General features: G+C 45.1%; 3 protein-coding genes across 7 annotated transcripts in view; 2 read left to right on the forward strand and 1 right to left on the reverse strand.

Annotated features, from left to right (window-relative positions):
• ADCY3 (adenylate cyclase 3) overlaps nt 1-2,990 on the forward strand; it is an 87,259-nt gene extending 84,269 nt beyond the window's left edge. For all 3 annotated transcript variants that reach the window (XM_019647180.1, XM_019647356.1, XM_019647272.1), the window contains exons 20-22: nt 550-673; nt 1,365-1,489; nt 2,015-2,990. In XM_019647180.1, the coding sequence (XP_019502725.1) occupies nt 550-673; nt 1,365-1,489; nt 2,015-2,197 (432 nt within the window). In that variant the 3' untranslated portion in view covers nt 2,198-2,990. The remainder of the gene's footprint in view (nt 1-549; nt 674-1,364; nt 1,490-2,014) is intronic.
• CENPO (centromere protein O) lies at nt 2,685-12,046 on the reverse strand. 2 transcript variants are annotated; one of them, XM_019647491.1, is made up of 8 exons: nt 11,941-12,046; nt 11,510-11,628; nt 9,629-9,798; nt 6,966-7,080; nt 6,139-6,398; nt 5,051-5,222; nt 4,134-4,297; nt 2,685-2,771 (listed from the first exon to the last, which is right to left on the reverse strand). In XM_019647491.1, the coding sequence occupies exons 2-7, from the start codon at nt 11,553-11,555 to the stop codon at nt 4,164-4,166; spliced, it is 897 nt and encodes a 298-aa protein (XP_019503036.1). In that variant the 5' UTR covers nt 11,556-11,628; nt 11,941-12,046; the 3' UTR covers nt 2,685-2,771; nt 4,134-4,163. The 2 variants fall into 2 exon arrangements, with proteins under 2 accessions (XP_019503036.1, XP_019503120.1); XM_019647575.1 differs by lacking the exon at nt 11,941-12,046 and adding an exon at nt 11,763-11,930.
• On the forward strand, nt 11,973-14,500 carry PTRHD1 (peptidyl-tRNA hydrolase domain containing 1). 2 transcript variants are annotated; one of them, XM_019647682.1, is made up of 2 exons: nt 11,973-12,323; nt 14,161-14,500. In XM_019647682.1, the coding sequence occupies exons 1-2, from the start codon at nt 12,072-12,074 to the stop codon at nt 14,329-14,331; spliced, it is 423 nt and encodes a 140-aa protein (XP_019503227.1). In that variant the 5' UTR covers nt 11,973-12,071; the 3' UTR covers nt 14,332-14,500. The 2 variants fall into 2 exon arrangements, 1 of the variants encoding a protein (XP_019503227.1); XR_002124624.1 differs by lacking the exon at nt 11,973-12,323 and adding an exon at nt 12,363-12,477 and having other exon boundaries at nt 14,161-14,238.
• Nucleotides 14,501-15,532: the final 1,032 nt, after the last annotated feature.

The following is a 15,532-nucleotide window of genomic DNA, read 5'->3' on the forward strand; positions in this document are numbered from 1 at the left end:
CGAATCAGACCTACGGAGCCAGCCAGCTCTATTTAGCTACTAGAAGGAGAAGAAATGAGCTGCAAGGGCCCTGGCCCAAGGGCCGTCCTTAGAACCTAATTCTGTCTCATCTCATAACTGCCATCTCGATTTTATGGAAGAGGTTAAAGAAACATGCCTAAGATGGGTGTCACCCTCAAGTGCTTATAGTCTAGCTGAGGAATCAAAATGAGGACAACCACTCCAAATCCAAAGCCCAGGTTCAGGCAAGGTAGTGATGAGACAGGACTCCTGCGCAGGTACACAGCAGACAGGAAGCAAACAGGCTGGGGAGACATGTCCCCACCACCCCCGCCCAGTCATTCCCCTAGACCTACAGGGACCCCTGTGAGCTGTCACAGTGAAAGTGGGAGCTAAGAGGGTGCTGATTCCCTTGGGGGAAAAAAATGAAGACTAGGCCTTTGAAAACCGGACAAAGGGACTGACCTCCTGAACGTTAAGGAAAGAAGGTGACCATAGGCTGCTGCGGTCGCAGGCCCCTCATGCCTTCACTGCTGCTCTCTGGCACAGGAGGAAAAGTCAGACAAGGAGCGCTGGCAGCACCTGGCTGACCTGGCGGACTTCGCCCTCGCCATGAAGGATACGCTTACAAACATCAACAACCAGTCCTTCAACAACTTCATGCTGCGCATAGGTGAGGCTCTAGGCTCGCCTGCCCCCTGGCGTGCTCCCTTCTGATGTAGGGGACTCGGCGAGAAGGATGACAGGCTTAGACCTGAGGCTGGGGAGGGCCATGCACTCAGAGCAGGAAGGGACCTTAAGTCCCATCCCTTCTAGATGATCAAGCCGCAAGTGTGACTGATGAAGTGGGGGTCAGCTGTCCCTGCCCCCGTGTTTACAATGATAGCTTCCTTCTGAATCTGCCCGGGGAGTCAGTTTGTCTACTTTTCCAAGGAATCTTCTATGCCTCAGTCCAGCCTGTTAGGAGTTACCCACTACTGGGAATTGGGGGTGCGGTGGGGGTGCGGTCTCACACCTTCTGATGAGGTCACAGGAGCGTTAATACCAGGTATGTGAGACAGAAACTGGGCAACTTCTGTACTGAGGAAATTAATCAGCATATTGTGGGTAGCTGACAATCTGCCCAGCACATGGTGAGGGCAGGATAGACAGACATTTCTGCCCTCCAGGAGCTTAGAGAAGCAAGCTTCACGAGGAATAGTTTATATGTAATATTATAATATATATATATATATATATATATATATATATATATATATATATGCGCTAGGGGTCGGGTGGCAAATTCTGAGAGAGGTGTTGGTAGCTTGAGGCAGTAATACAAGGTCTGGCATGTGGCCATGCTGCTCTTTCTGTCTACCCAGGCATGAACAAAGGAGGGGTACTGGCTGGGGTCATTGGAGCCCGGAAACCACACTACGATATCTGGGGCAATACAGTCAACGTAGCCAGCAGAATGGAGTCCACCGGCGTCATGGGCAACATTCAGGTACGTCCAGCAACAGAGCCGGCATGTGCTCAGAGCCAGGCGACGGCAAAACTGGAATGCTGCTTTGCCAAGCACGTCTGTCTGCTTTCTGTTGGGCCAGACTATTAAGTCAGCAGTGCTCTCTATGGGAAAGGGCAAGAGCGGGAAAAGATGCCTCTTTCATCAGCCTCAGTAGAAGGGAGAAAATACTTCAACCCCACCTGTAAAGATTTACGTTTAAGTTCTAGGTAATAATATCCTGCCCTCTTGGTATGAACTTTCTGGCATCTTGTGCCTCCAGCAGCTCCCCCGATCTCTATCCGCTGGGTCTGGGAGGAAAAGCTCCCCCACAGGCGACGTGGGGCTGTGAGGAGAGCAGCGAGCTTTGGGAGAGGGGAGGCAACCACCCCGTGCTCTACTGTGCTCGTGCATGGAGTGAAGGGGGCTACAGGTCAGCTTGACGGGGTGGGACCTGGCGGTCATGTGGGGATACCGCCTGGGGAGCCTCGGTCCAGGCTCGCTCTGTACTCTGTTCTCCCTCTGCAGGTGGTAGAAGAAACGCAAGCCATCCTTCGAGAGTACGGCTTCCGCTTTGTGAGGCGAGGGCCCATCTTTGTGAAGGGGAAGGGGGAGCTGCTCACCTTCTTCCTGAAGGGGCGCGAGAAGCCCGCCACCTTCCCCAACGGCTCCTCGGTCACGCTGCCCCACCAGGTACTAGACAGCGCCTGAGGGGCCGCTGCCCCACAGCAGTCCAGAGGGGAAGGGAGAACGGATGGTGTGGAATCAAAGACAGGCCTTGGGAAAGGACCAGTGACCAAGTCCCGATGTTCCCAAATTGCTCAAGTGCACACTCACATAGACTTTAGATTTACAAATCTCCTCAAGCCTTCATTTGTTCGTGGACGTGTGAGCTCTGAGGGTGGCCGTTCTATGCCTCCTTGTGCCTGTAGCTTCCCCAGAGAGTAAGGGTCGTAGGCGTGGCCCTGGGGCATTCCTTCCAGAGCGCGAGTTCTGCCCAACCCTTCTTCCCCCAGAGAGGCCACGGCCACTGTGAGCAGGGAGGTATCAGGGCGCACAGGTGGGGAAGTCAGCTCGAGGTGAAGTTTGGCAGGGAGGGACAACCACTGGCTGATGGCGTGCTCCCAGCTGTAACGTGACGCAGTGCTCCTCAGGCTGGAGCCCTGCTCGTCTCCAGGTGGTCCGAGTTAAGGGAGAGGGCCCTTGTCCTGATAATCTTGAAAGGTTCTTCTGGAACCCCTGTCACCTTAGTTATAAGAGCAGAAAGTGCAATATTTCCTTTTACCTGGTGGGAGGGAAAGGGAATTTATTTCTGAGAGAAAAATATATAAACAGATCTTCTACATTTATATTTTTAACTTTCTGTTAAAAAACACTTTTCGATATTGCCTTGCCTTTTGAGCTCTTGCTACAGTCGCCTTTGCTACTGCTTTAAAAGAGAATTTACAGGTATTGATAAAGAACACGACTGTTTTATTAAAAGCTTTCTTCAACTTGAATGTGATCATTGTGAAAATCCCGTTACTACCTCTCCTCCGCGAAGTACTGAGTGTTTTGCTAACGCACACCGCAAGCTTGGAAGGCACAAGAGCTGGAACTAAGATCTTTTATTCTTGAGCTGCTTTCCTCTAAATGTCTCCTAAATGGTGGTCCAACCTGACTTTACCATTCCCTTGTGCTCCTCCCAGAGTTCTCATACTTGTAGGTTACTTCCTAGTCGTCAGGTCTAGGAACTGACCATTTTAAAATGAGAGAAGCCTCAACACAGCTCTGGGCCTTGGGTAGGAATGACTCCTATTTGTGACTGGGCAAAGGGGGCAGGAATTGAAATGGCAGGACCTGGCCAGCCAGACACATCTGTGAACTGGCCCTACACTTCCTCCCTTAAGCCAAGGCAAAGTGCCAGCAGATCCAAGGCACTGGTTACAACGAGAGACGGTACATACACTAGCCGGACCTGGAGTGAGCAAGACACCTGTCCAGCCATGGCTCAGAGCACACAGGACAGAAGACGGGAGGGTCTGCTTCCCTTTGCAGCAGCTCAGCTAGGAGCAGACTTCTATGCTTTTTACAGGGGACTTAAATCAGTCAACTTTGTACTGAGATGGCTTAGGAAACAAAATATTAGATACACAGAACCCTGATTGTTTTATCCATAGTATTTTCAGCCACCATGTTCTTCAAAAGCAGTAGTCTAGAATACAGTGCTCCAAACTAAAGATTAAAAACACTTCCCTCCTTAACTATAATGATTCATCTCATATGAACCCAGAGTATTCTAAAAACTTTCTTTTCAAATATCTCAGATAGGGAAGTGAGGTGGAATTACTTAAAGCTCTCATAAAATGCCTCCTACTGCCCCACAAACCATTCTGATTTTTAGCTAAAATGTATGGTCAAATCAGTGTCTCCAAGAAGAGGTGATCTTGAGCATTCTAACAAGTGACCAGGCAATCACGGAGAATTGTCCCAAAATGCCGATGTCTACAGACTCAAACTTGCCCTTTTACCATCAAACTTGCAATGAGAACAGACCACCACCTCATCAGAGGCAAGGATGTCTCCCCAGGCAAGGAGTCTGAGCCTTTCAACCATTTTCAGTTCCCAAGACCTTGCTTGGGACTGTGTACAGTACTTGTTTACTCACTTATGATGTGTTCCCAATGAAAATAGTATTCTAGATGACCAGGCTTGTATCCGACTTTTTTCTTCTTATAAATGAAGCAAACACTTGGTGGAGGGGCTTTGTATGAAACAGGTTTTCATGAGATGCTCGCTGTTGTTCCCACAAGGTGGGTAATGTGTCTGTCCCTAAAACAGACAGATTCTGTCAGTCTCATCTCATGCAATTAGGGCATTCAGACCCTGGATCGCTAACATTCTGGACCCAGGTAACTTGATTTTTTTTGGTCTGGAGCTGAGAGAGGCTGGCCCTTATTGAACCAATGTAATTTTGAGACTGGAAACTTAGAACAGACTGTGCCCAGAGAAATTGAAAACCTATGGTATGAAACCTGTGGCAGCCTCAAAATTTCTGCCTCCTAAAAACATGTTATCCTATTTCTTATTATTGCTCATGTCACATCACTATGGTACATTTAACTGAAACAAAATCACACACACACAAAATCTCTCAGCTAGCCCTGAAAAATTCCCATTCAGAGAACAGTCTCCAGAGAGCTAACTGTATACTGATTTGTCATGTCCATTTGGCCTCACAGCGAAATGAGTCTTGGCTCTCGTCACCAGTGACCCTATGACTCAGCCTCATTAGCTGTCCCTTTAAGAGGGGTCTCTAATGAAAACAAATTATAAGCTGAAAGAACACTGGCCGAGTTGGAAAGAACAAGGGAGGAGGGAAAACTATGATTGTGTTTACTACTTACGAAGAGGAAATATTGGTAGAAACAAAGAAAATATTCTTTGTATTTTATTGTCATTGTATTTTTCTGCTTATGGTACATAAACAGAAGCAAGTGTCTCAAGAGTTCCAACTGTTTCATTCAATCCGAATAAGCCGGCGCATGTTATATAATTTCTCCACTGAGGCCTCTGTCCTCTTACCTTGATAAGTGACGGTGACGTCAGTTGGAAGGGTCACTGTGAGGTCCTTATACAACAGTCTGGCCCAAAATGGGAAGCACTGGCCTCTCAGCTCCACTTTGTAAGTAAATGATAGCACGTTACACAGTGAGTTTCTCTGCAAGGGCCCCGCCAGAAAGGCTGCAAAGTCACGCTAATGGAGGTGGGGATCAAAACAGACACAAATGACAATTACAGCTCCAAAGGCAGTGAGTGGCCATGCCACTTACAAACACTGTCGACCAAAAATAGGGCCCATTAATTAAATTTCAGAGAAATAAAGGACAGAAAAAGGCCTGAAAAAAGGACTAATGATAGAGATTTAGAAGATAACTAAAAGCCAGCGGTAGCCTAGGAAGGTCTGCAGGAAGCACTTACTAAGTGAATGGTCAGGGGCTGGGGGTACAGGGGAGACACTATTTCTGCTGAGAATTCATTGGCACCATATATATGGCTAAGATGCTTTGTGTCTGCATACACATATCAATTTATCTATCCGACAGCCAGGAGCTTCACCATCATTCCAGATGCATAGAGGGGGAAACACTAAGCTTCTAAGAGTCATGTATTCCCTATTCACATTCATTTCCTGTGTATTTATTCTCTTACCCAACCCTAAGAAGGTAGGGCAGAGTTTAGGCAAAGATGGATAGTATTTCTCTGTATTTCAGAACACACAATTCTGCTCTGCTCTATACCCAAGGCTCAACAAGGCACTTGGCACATAGGAGGGACTCTATCAATCCCTGTTGAATTAAAAGTACAGCAACTGTACTCTACTACTTTGTGAGGGGAAGAAAAGGTCAAGTATAAAACCTTGAGGACCACCATTCGGGAGTGAATAATCCTTTAACCAACATCCATGCTTCAACATCATCCAGTTTTAACAGGGGAAGAAAAGAGGGTGGAAAACAGTTTGTACATAAATAACAAACAAGTATTAGAAGGATAATAGTCAAGCTTCTGGCTCAGTTATGAAACATTTTAAAATACAAAACAAAACTTGCCCTTTTCCCCTTTTAAGCCTATCCTGGGCTCATTAAATGCTACATGAGATTTCAGACAGATACCTGAAGTCGATCTGCCTGGTACTTCCTCCCAGCGTAAGCATTTAGGTATTCACAGAGACTGAACAGGAAGTGCTGAATATCAGTCTGTAAGTATTTTGTGGATATCTCCTCTAGGGGAATGAAGACTGGGATTGAATGGTGATGTATCCGAAGTGGTTTCTGTATGACAAGGTCCACGAAATAGGAATCCAGCAGGTGCCCCTCAAAAGCAGTGTGGATGCAAACACAGACCCCTCGGCTGGTCAGCTTCCCACTGAGCCCTGAGGCAAACAAGACAACACCTCTCAACAGCTGTCAGGCAAAGTCAGTACCTCATTCACCTGTGCATCCCAGTTGCTTCAGCACAACCTAATACATAGAGCATGTGCTCAAATGTTTGTTGGATGAATGAATATCACAGACTCTTTCCTCTCATCGACTCTGGCTCACTCTGAGTTGTTAAAACCATGGAAGAACGGTGGACCAAAAAAACCATCTTAAATATCAAATTACTGAGGAAGAGATTATAAAATTTTCAATTTACCTATTCTTTTTTTCTGAGTGTCAAAGAATTTATGATAGTCCTCAGTTCTTCCCACAGTCCTCTTGAAACATAGATAAATCCCCATTTTAGTGGTGAAACAGAGACTCCAGGGGTTCAAACTATCTGACCAGTGGCACAATGCAAACCAGCAGTACAGGATGCCAAACAGCTTGCCAGCGTTGTGTGTATGTTGAGAGGGCAAAACCAATGCTCAAGAAATAAGTCTAGGACTAATAATACATCTAGCAAACTCACTCACTAAAGACAAGAGACCCAGACTGAAACATGTCAGAAAAAAGTATACCTGTAAAACGATATGCCTGTAGAATGGCTTTCACGTTTTCCCTTTTTCTTTCCCAAACTTCTTGCTCACTGATCTCCAATGTTTGGTTGGGTTCTGCACTGGCAGTATGTTCAACCTGCAAGATATGCAGCAAATAAAGCTGGATACAAAGAAGCATAACACAGCTCTGCCCTCACTTAACTGGAACAAAGCTGAATGCAGATGATTATGTAACGAATGAAGAAACGCTGCAGTGGTCTGCCAGTTAGTGCTACGAATTCACAGTACAGGAAGAATCTTGTGGGTCACAGTGCTAGGAATCAGAAGTGGAAATTGTGCTGGCCTGAAAACAATTAGGAACTTAGTGGGAATAAAGAATACTGTGAGAGGCGAAAGAAAAGGGTGTGAAGAAAGTCTAGGATGAGCACAAGGTGAGCACAACAGCCGTAAGGAAGCAAGGTTAGGAAAGGTGGTTTGGGTCAGACTGCAGGCTTGCAAGTGTCAGAACTACTGACTGAGACAGACACTTAGAGCTATGGCCCATAGAGGGTCTCAGAATAGCCCTCCTTCTGAGAACTACACAAGCTGGATGAAATTCCAAAAGTAAGCAAACAAGCATGCCAGCAACAAGCAGAAAATGGTCTGAAGGCATTAGAGAACAACCAAAATAGCCAGATTGGAGATTAATGCTAAATGCTGTGAGCTTAGCGAGGCTTTCCCTACAGCTTTTCCCCTCAAAGCATTTGATTTCTGTCAAGACATATGGGCCAAATAGAAGGCCGCATGACTGTGGAAAAGTTAGTCAGTGAAGATATAAAACATCTGAACCTCATTTGGTGTATTTGACATATATACCACACAGTATCCAACAAATGCAAGATCCTCTATTTCACACCATACATAAAATCAATTCCAGGTGGACTATAATTCTGAAAGTAAAATGTAAAATAAACCTTTTAGAAAATAAAATATCTTCATGAATTTAAGTTAGGCAAAGGTTTATTAAAAGGAAATAGGAACAGTAAGCATAAAATTAGAATCCTAAATCAAACTTCATTAAAACGAAACTTTCTTTTCATCACAAGACACCACTAGAGAGTGAAAAGGCAAGCCACGGTATAAGACAAGATTTGTAATACATATACCCAAAAAAGAACTCACATCCAAAATAGGCAAAGAATTCTACAATTAAATAAGCTAGACAACCCAATAAAATTTTTGCAAAAGCCTTGAAAAGCATACTTCACAACAGAAGATTTTGAGGTGTCCAATATAAGTACTTACCATCGTTAATCCATAATGAGATACTATTACAGTTCCACCAGCATGTCAAAATTTTAAAACTGACAATAACACGTATTGATATAGATGCAAAGCAATGGAAATCTTATACACTGTTGCAAGGAACGTGAAATTGGTACAATCACAAAAACTGTTTGGCAGTATTTACTAAAACTAATATGCATACCCTATAACCCATCAACGCTGACAGATCTATACCTAGTAGAAAACTGTATATTTTTACACCAAAAGACAGGAACAAGAATGTTCTTAGCAGCAGTATTCTCAATAGCCCCAAAGTGAAACAGCCCAAATAATCCAAATGTCACCAACAGTATAACAGGTAAATGAATTGTGGAATACTCATAAAATGGTATTACTATGCAGCAATAAAAAAAGAATGACCACTACATGGATGAATCTCACAGACATAACATTCAGCTAAAGAAGCCAGAGCTTATACTTTTAACATTATTGGAAGTTCAAAAACAAGTAAAACCACTGTATGATGACAGAAATCAGAACAGTGGTTACTTGGAGGGAAATGACTAGGTATGTAGGAGGGCGACTTCTGGGCACTGATAAATATTCTATACTTTGATCTGTATGGAACAGGGTGTGTTCACTTTGTAAAACGTTCTTCAGATTTGCGCACTTCATATTTACATATAGTTTTTACTTTAATAAAGAGTGAAGGAAGGGAGAAAGGGAGGGAGGAAAAGGGAAGGAAATGAAGGGGGACAGCAAGAAAAAGAAAGCTGACCACATCCCATGGGCAGTGAATGGCTATTGAAGGTTTTAGAGCAAGGAAACGATGCAGTGGTTTATGAAGCATTTTCTTGGTCGTGCAGGACTCATTGGGGAAGGATAAACACCAGAAGAGAACCAAACAGAAACTGCTGCAACAATCCTGGCATCCAAATCAGCTGATAAATAATTAGAACACATGTGGATAATGCTTAAGCTATTGCAGTGGAGTGAGGGAGACAGCACGAAGACAATCAAGAAAAATTTGACAGTTCTTGCTGGCTGGACCTGGCCTAGGCAGAAAACTGAAAAGAAGGAAGGGTCAAAGTTTACCGTGAGGCTTCAAGTCTGGATAACAGGAAAATGGCACTAATGACAGAAGTACCAATGACCCAAACCAGGCTGAGGTAACAGGTTCATGCCTCTGAGGGCAGATTAAGAGACCATTAGGAAGAATTTGCCTGGGCCATCAATAATGCCTGACAATTGTTAGTTGATGTTAATATTGAAACTCTACAGGTTTGATCATTTGAGGGGTCAAGGACTGAAATTGATCCAGTAAGAACACAGGTAAAATTCAATATACAAATTTGCTAATCCCCAGATCATGTTCTTTACACCCTAGGAAGCCTGCCAACAATCACCCTTCTACTCACTCTGGCTTCACGTTGTTTCGCTTCAGCCCTCAGTTCATCTGGCAGACTTCTCAATTTACGAATCTTGGTCCCAGGAGAGCTTCCTACTGCCTGAGCTCCCTGCGGCTCTTCCAATTTTTTACGGGACCTGTTCACTTGAGTTTCTAGTCTTTCCAAGTGAGCTAAAACACCTGAGGGATGTAAAAAGGGAATTTCACAAGAAGCCAAGGATTTCTAATTCTGGCAATAGAGAGCATTTTAGGAAAGAACAGAAGGTGACCCATTTTTCAGAACTTGGTGGCCAGCTAAACTGTTAGGCATTGGGCACAATTTATAAGAGCAGAACTGACAACAGAAATCAAAGATCAGCAACCTCTTAGCCTGAATACTGATGTACAAGCAGTCCCTAACCAGGACAAACGTTCAAATGGATCATTACCTGAATATAGCCAATCGCAGTTATCCATGCTAATGACCCAGAGGAAAACAGGGTCACCAAATTCACCCACTCTCTCAGAAAACTGTTTTTTAAAACGTGAAATTGTTTTTTAAATTGGGTTTTATACATGTTTTCTCAAAGTGCTAATGCACAACTCTATGAAGCTCTGAAAAATACTAGTAGCACAGGACTATAATGACCCAAACTAAAGGGAACTGTCCACAAATATTACTAGGTATCAGAGAAGAAAACAAGCTCACCGCTGGATAGAAATTCAGAGGCAAATTTTAGTTCCCAAGAGACTGGCTAAGCACCAACACAGGCATACCTATTTTTATTGAGCTTCCCTTTGCTGGGCTTCACAGATGTTGTAGTTTTTGCAAAGTGAAGGCAAGTCACTCCCGCCCCCCGCCGCCCCCAACACACACACACACACACACACACACACACACACACACACACACACACACACACACACACACACACACACACACACACACACACACACACACACCCATCCACCCACCCACCCCACCCCAGTAAAAAGATTCAACTCGCTTTACTGCAGTGGTCTGGAACTGAATCCGAAACATCTCTGATGTATGCCTGTACAGTAAAGGTCACATTTTCATAATGCTAATCAACTCCAACAATGAAGCATTTGCGAAACACTTTCTACATATTACGACACTGTCCTAGGTGCTCTACTTGCAAAGCATGTAAAAAATTAAACAAAACATTTATTGAATATTTCCTATATATTCGGCTAAATGCTTTACTTGAGACACATGAAAAGAATTTTCTAATTTCCACAATCACCACCACAACAATACTAGTAGTCACCTCCATTTTCCAGGTGAAAAAAATTGAAGCAGAGAAAGGTAAAATAACTAGCCCGAGGCCACAATATTTATGGGAAGAGCCTGGACTCAAACCCATGTCTAATCAATGCCAAAGTCACTGCCTGGCACTGCCTCTTCCACAGGGGAATGGCCCCTGCATAAATGGACCCAAAAAATCCTGGGAAGAGAGGAAAACCACCTTGCTGGCCAAAAAACCACAGCTCTGAATAGAAACACAGTATAGTACGAATGCAACCTATTTGTTTAAAAAGGGGCAGGAGCCTAGAAATAAAGTAATGTTTTCCTGTCCAATGATCTTAGTTGCCAATCCCTTTAAGTCTTCAATACAGGCATATCCCGAGATACTGCGGGTTTGGTTCCAGACCACCACAATAAAACGAGCCCTCAGCTTTTTTCAGATGGAGGGCCTTGCCTTCAATTTGTAAAAGGCGCCCCTGGTGAAGCACAATTAAACGAGGTATGCCTGTATTAGTTCATGTCACTATTCTGCTCCCGAACAGGGCAAGTCACACCAGTTAGAGGAGAAAAGGGCTCTTTCACAACCTGAGGGTCATCTCTGGACAGCAGTAGTAAGGGGGGAAAAGGCAACTCCTTGAATACCTCCTTTGGACTCGCCGTCTTGACTTAAAGCATTCTCAAGTTCCATCTCCTCCTCAAATTTCCAAGAGCCTTCCTATGAATCTCTCCAGGCACCGGTAATAAGGACCTAGGTTTCCTCGCTGACAAATGAAAAATGGAAAGAAAATCACTTCTACAGTATTTACAAACCCAGTGGGTAGGGCACACACAACTCTGGCCCCCGGACACTCCAAGTGCCATTGCTAGGACTCTCCCTCCCTCTATCCCGCTTTACCTGTTCATCCGGTGCGAGTCAGAGGTACCGCGTCCACCTCCCCACCCATGCGCGCTCCCGAGGGCGCAGACCCTCCGGCTCGGCCAGGTTTCCTTGCACACGGAAGGAGCTGTAGAGGCCGTTCAGCCTTCCACCCTGGTCACGGTCCCGTTCCTCACTGCGTCTTATTCCCCCTTACCTCCTCTCTGGCTCACTTAGTCGAGAGACAAGAATTCCCGCCGTCCTCTCCTTCAAAACCAAGCCCAGCATGCTTTGCGTACCCGCCGTACAAAAACATGGCAGCGCTCAGAGCCCCTCCTCGGTCCCGGCATGCACCGCGGAGCAGGCCAGGCCTTTCTGCTGGGCAGGAAGATGGCGGCATCTGGGGCAGGGCCGCAGATCTTGGTACAATACTTGGTCTTACGAAAGGATCTATCGCAGGCTCCGTTCTCCTGGCCCTCAGGCGCACTGGTAGCGCAGGCTTGTCATGCAGCCACTGCGGCCTTGCACATTCACCGGGACCACCCACATACGGTTGCTTATCTCCAAGAGCTGGGGCGCATGCGCAAAGTGGTCCTCGAGGTGAGGCACCAGACGGGGGTGGGCCGTGAGGATGTCGAGGCCGGAAGTGGGTGTGGTCTTGGGTCTCAGGGCCCAACCTGGTGGCGTGGGTGCGACGTTAGTACGGAGAAGTTTTTAACACCTGAGTTTTGGAAAGCGTTCTGCGGGGACTTAAGTAAGCTACTGCCGTGGCTGGGGAGGGCATCAGTGTGAAGAGTGGACACCGGGTTCGTTAGTAATGCTTCCCGCACCCCTCCGGTCTCACTTGCGTCCCCCTTAGTAGATACCTGTGAGGGCGGAGGCTGGTGGAACGAGACCCGCCTTTCTACCTGTGCGTTGGGCCGGCCTTTTAATGCCGCACTGAAAAGTGTTGCCCCTCCACCCCGTCACTCGCAAAATCAATCCAGAAGGGATAATGACGTGGGATTCCTTATTGCCAGTGAAGCCAAGATGAAGCAGTTACCTGGGCATGATACCAAATTATTTGAAAATAAATCTGAACCCTAGCATCAGAAATACCAGACACCAGGGGTGTAAAATAACGGTGAAGTCCTTTTTGCAGATGGCCAGAGTTGACCCAACAGAGTTAGTCGATTCTGTAGAAATGTATCCTAAGAAAATAGAGGCACCCAAAGAGCATTGTACAAGGATATTCATAGGAACACTTTGTCATAGTAAAAGGTGTGGAAGTTACATTTCCAATACTAGGGATTGGTTAATTTATGCCCTTATAATGGATGATGAAATGCATAAATCATGTTTTTGGAGCATATTTAGTTGGCATGGAAGGGTGCTCATGATGTGAGGCTTACTAACTATATTCTAAATAAAAAAGATCCAAATTTTGAAAGGATATTTCAGACCTGCCAGGCACAGGGCTGACCCTAATTTCATCGAATCCTCACTACTATTAGGAAGTGTTAGCATCCGTGTTTTATAAAGGGGAAACAAAAGTCCAGCTAAGTCACATAACTTTTCAAAGATCACACCATCGGCGAGTGGTAGAGTAAGTTTGGACTCACTCTGACTTGTACTATGTTGCTGCCTGGTGCTGAAGGAGGAAAGGGAAGCTCAGGAGTCCTCCAGCATGGCTCTGCCTGAAGTGCTCAGTAGATTCATTGCGCAATTCCTGCATCCTCTAATTTGATCAAACAAACCTTGAGTTATCTTAGCGGCTTCTGCCTTCATAGGCAAAACATTTACCTTGTGCCACATAACACAATAATTGTCTTTATTTTCTGAATGATAGCTTTAGTACTTCTGATAATGGTATTCAGCACAGGTGATAAAGATGGTCAGAGAAAATTACAGAAGGATGTCAGAGACTAGTATACCTCTCCTTTGAGTTAACAAGTGGAATTATCGCAACAGAAGGAAAATCCTAGGTTTGGGTGGGGTAGGGTGGGAGGGGAGGAGGGAAGTGGAGGCCATGTGATTCTAGAAATGCTTCCAGGAGTCAGCTCTTAAAGTCAGAGCTGGTTGAAGGATTAGGGAAAGCTGTTTGGGCACCGGCCATAAAATAACTAGAAAAGGTATAAAGCATAATTACTGACAATACATACAGCATCTCAAGAAGGGAGAGAGAAATCGTCATCTTATAAACAGGAACATTAAGCCTCGCCTCCTATCCCCCTGCTCCCCCCCCCCCCCCTGCTGCTTATCTACGGTCCTACAGAGAGTGAATGGCAAATGGAGCAAAGAAGCTGTTGCTTCTGGAAACGTGCTCTATAGCGCCCTCTTTGGTAGAGCTGTAACTCCACTTTCAGTTATCGGAATCCCCCACCATCCTTTTCCTGTTGTCTTTTGACACTTCCTAAATGGGCTGTTCGATGTGTGTTCTGTGTTCTGCTCCATGTAGGCACCAGATGAGACCACCCTGAAGGACCTGGCTGAGACGCTGCAACAGAAGAACATTGACCACATGCTGTGGCTGGAGCAGCCAGAGAATATCGCCACGTGCATTGCGCTCCGCCCCTACCCCAAGGAAGAAGTGAACCAGTATTTGAAGAAGTTCCGATTGTTCAAATGACTGATGGTATCAGTTGCTTTGATATATTTGAGTATCAGCTGGATCCAGAAACTACATGCTATCTAACTCTAAGCATCATGTACTCCTTTCAATGGCAACTCACTCTTCCCTTTAAATTATAGCAGTTCCTTCAGGGTCAAACACATATTAAAGTTGTCATTAATAAGTACTTCCTCTTATTTTTAATTATTAGGAATCTCATGGGGAGAGTAAGTGAGCAGCAATATCATCTATGGGTCATTGTTCAAATAGAAGATGGTTTAGACTCCTATAAGTGGTCAAGGAAACGCCCTTCCATTTTTGTTAGGAATAATAGTGTTCTTCCAGTCACCCAGGTTGCCTTTGAATTCCTTACTTCTTATTCACATTCAATTATCAGATTCACTGAATCTAAGACATGGTGAATTTAAGATACACCATTATTTTATGTGCTAAGAAATGCCAATCAAATTAAGACATGCAAATAAGTATAAGATGTATTTTAATTTCACACATGTTGAAATATACATATTTATTTCTTAGATTTGACGAAGTTTGTCGAGTACTACATCTGTTGTCTTGTGGTTGCTGGTGCTGCCATCCTGGTACAGGTATCAGGCTCTCACTGTGCTCATCATAGTGTCTGACAGGTCCGCTCAGCTCTAGCATGCTCTCGTTACAATCCAGCCGTCTCAGCCACCAGGTTTCTATAGGATCACTGAGCACTTTGGTCAGTACAGGCCCCAACTTGCCCATGGAATAAAATCAGAACCCCCTTGCTTAGCCTTCAGGCCCTCACATTTATATTCCTACCTGTCTTTTTAGGTGACTCTTCTAGTCCTTTATCCAAACTTGATGTTTTAACAAAGACACTCCGGTGGCTGCCCTCCAGTCTCTGGCCTGGGAGTTGAATGTCAGTATTCTTCCTCTCCCTTTCCAGCCTCTGGACTTTTATTTCTGACTCAAGTGCTATACCTTCATAAGTCTGACCCAGCCAAAAATGATAGTTATCTTCTCTGAACGTCTATAACACTCTGTACAATTAAAAAAAATATTTCTATCAACAGTTGGAGGGCCGGCCGAGTGGCACATTGGTTAAGAGCTGGCTTGGGACACCAGCTCTGAGCATCAGGGCCCTGGTTCGGATCCCACATGAGGGCCAGTGATACTGCCCTCTACAGCTAAGATGGTAAACAACAACTTGACCTGGAGCTGGCTGCCG

Source organism: Hipposideros armiger, unplaced genomic scaffold (genome assembly GCF_001890085.2).
Source record: "Hipposideros armiger isolate ML-2016 unplaced genomic scaffold, ASM189008v1 scaffold_0, whole genome shotgun sequence".
Lineage (NCBI taxonomy): Eukaryota > Metazoa > Chordata > Mammalia > Chiroptera > Hipposideridae > Hipposideros > Hipposideros armiger.

What these genes read in the sequence shown, in the direction of transcription:
- CENPO (XM_019647491.1), bottom strand. Translation starts at nt 11,555, where the DNA reads ATGGAACTTGAGAATGCTTTAAGTCAAGACGGCGAGTCCAAAGGAG. An exon ending in AGACGGCGAGTCCAAAGGAG is followed by an intron (nt 9,799 to 11,509) that starts GTATTCAAGGAG and finishes TACATCCCTCAG; the next exon opens with GTGTTTTAGCTCACTTGGAA. An exon ending in CGAAACAACGTGAAGCCAGA is followed by an intron (nt 7,081 to 9,628) that starts GTGAGTAGAAGG and finishes CATATCTTGCAG; the next exon opens with GTTGAACATACTGCCAGTGC.
- PTRHD1 (XM_019647682.1), top strand. Translation starts at nt 12,072, where the DNA reads ATGCACCGCGGAGCAGGCCAGGCCTTTCTGCTGGGCAGGAAGATGGCG. An exon ending in TGCGCAAAGTGGTCCTCGAG is followed by an intron (nt 12,324 to 14,160) that starts GTGAGGCACCAG and finishes TGCTCCATGTAG; the next exon opens with GCACCAGATGAGACCACCCT.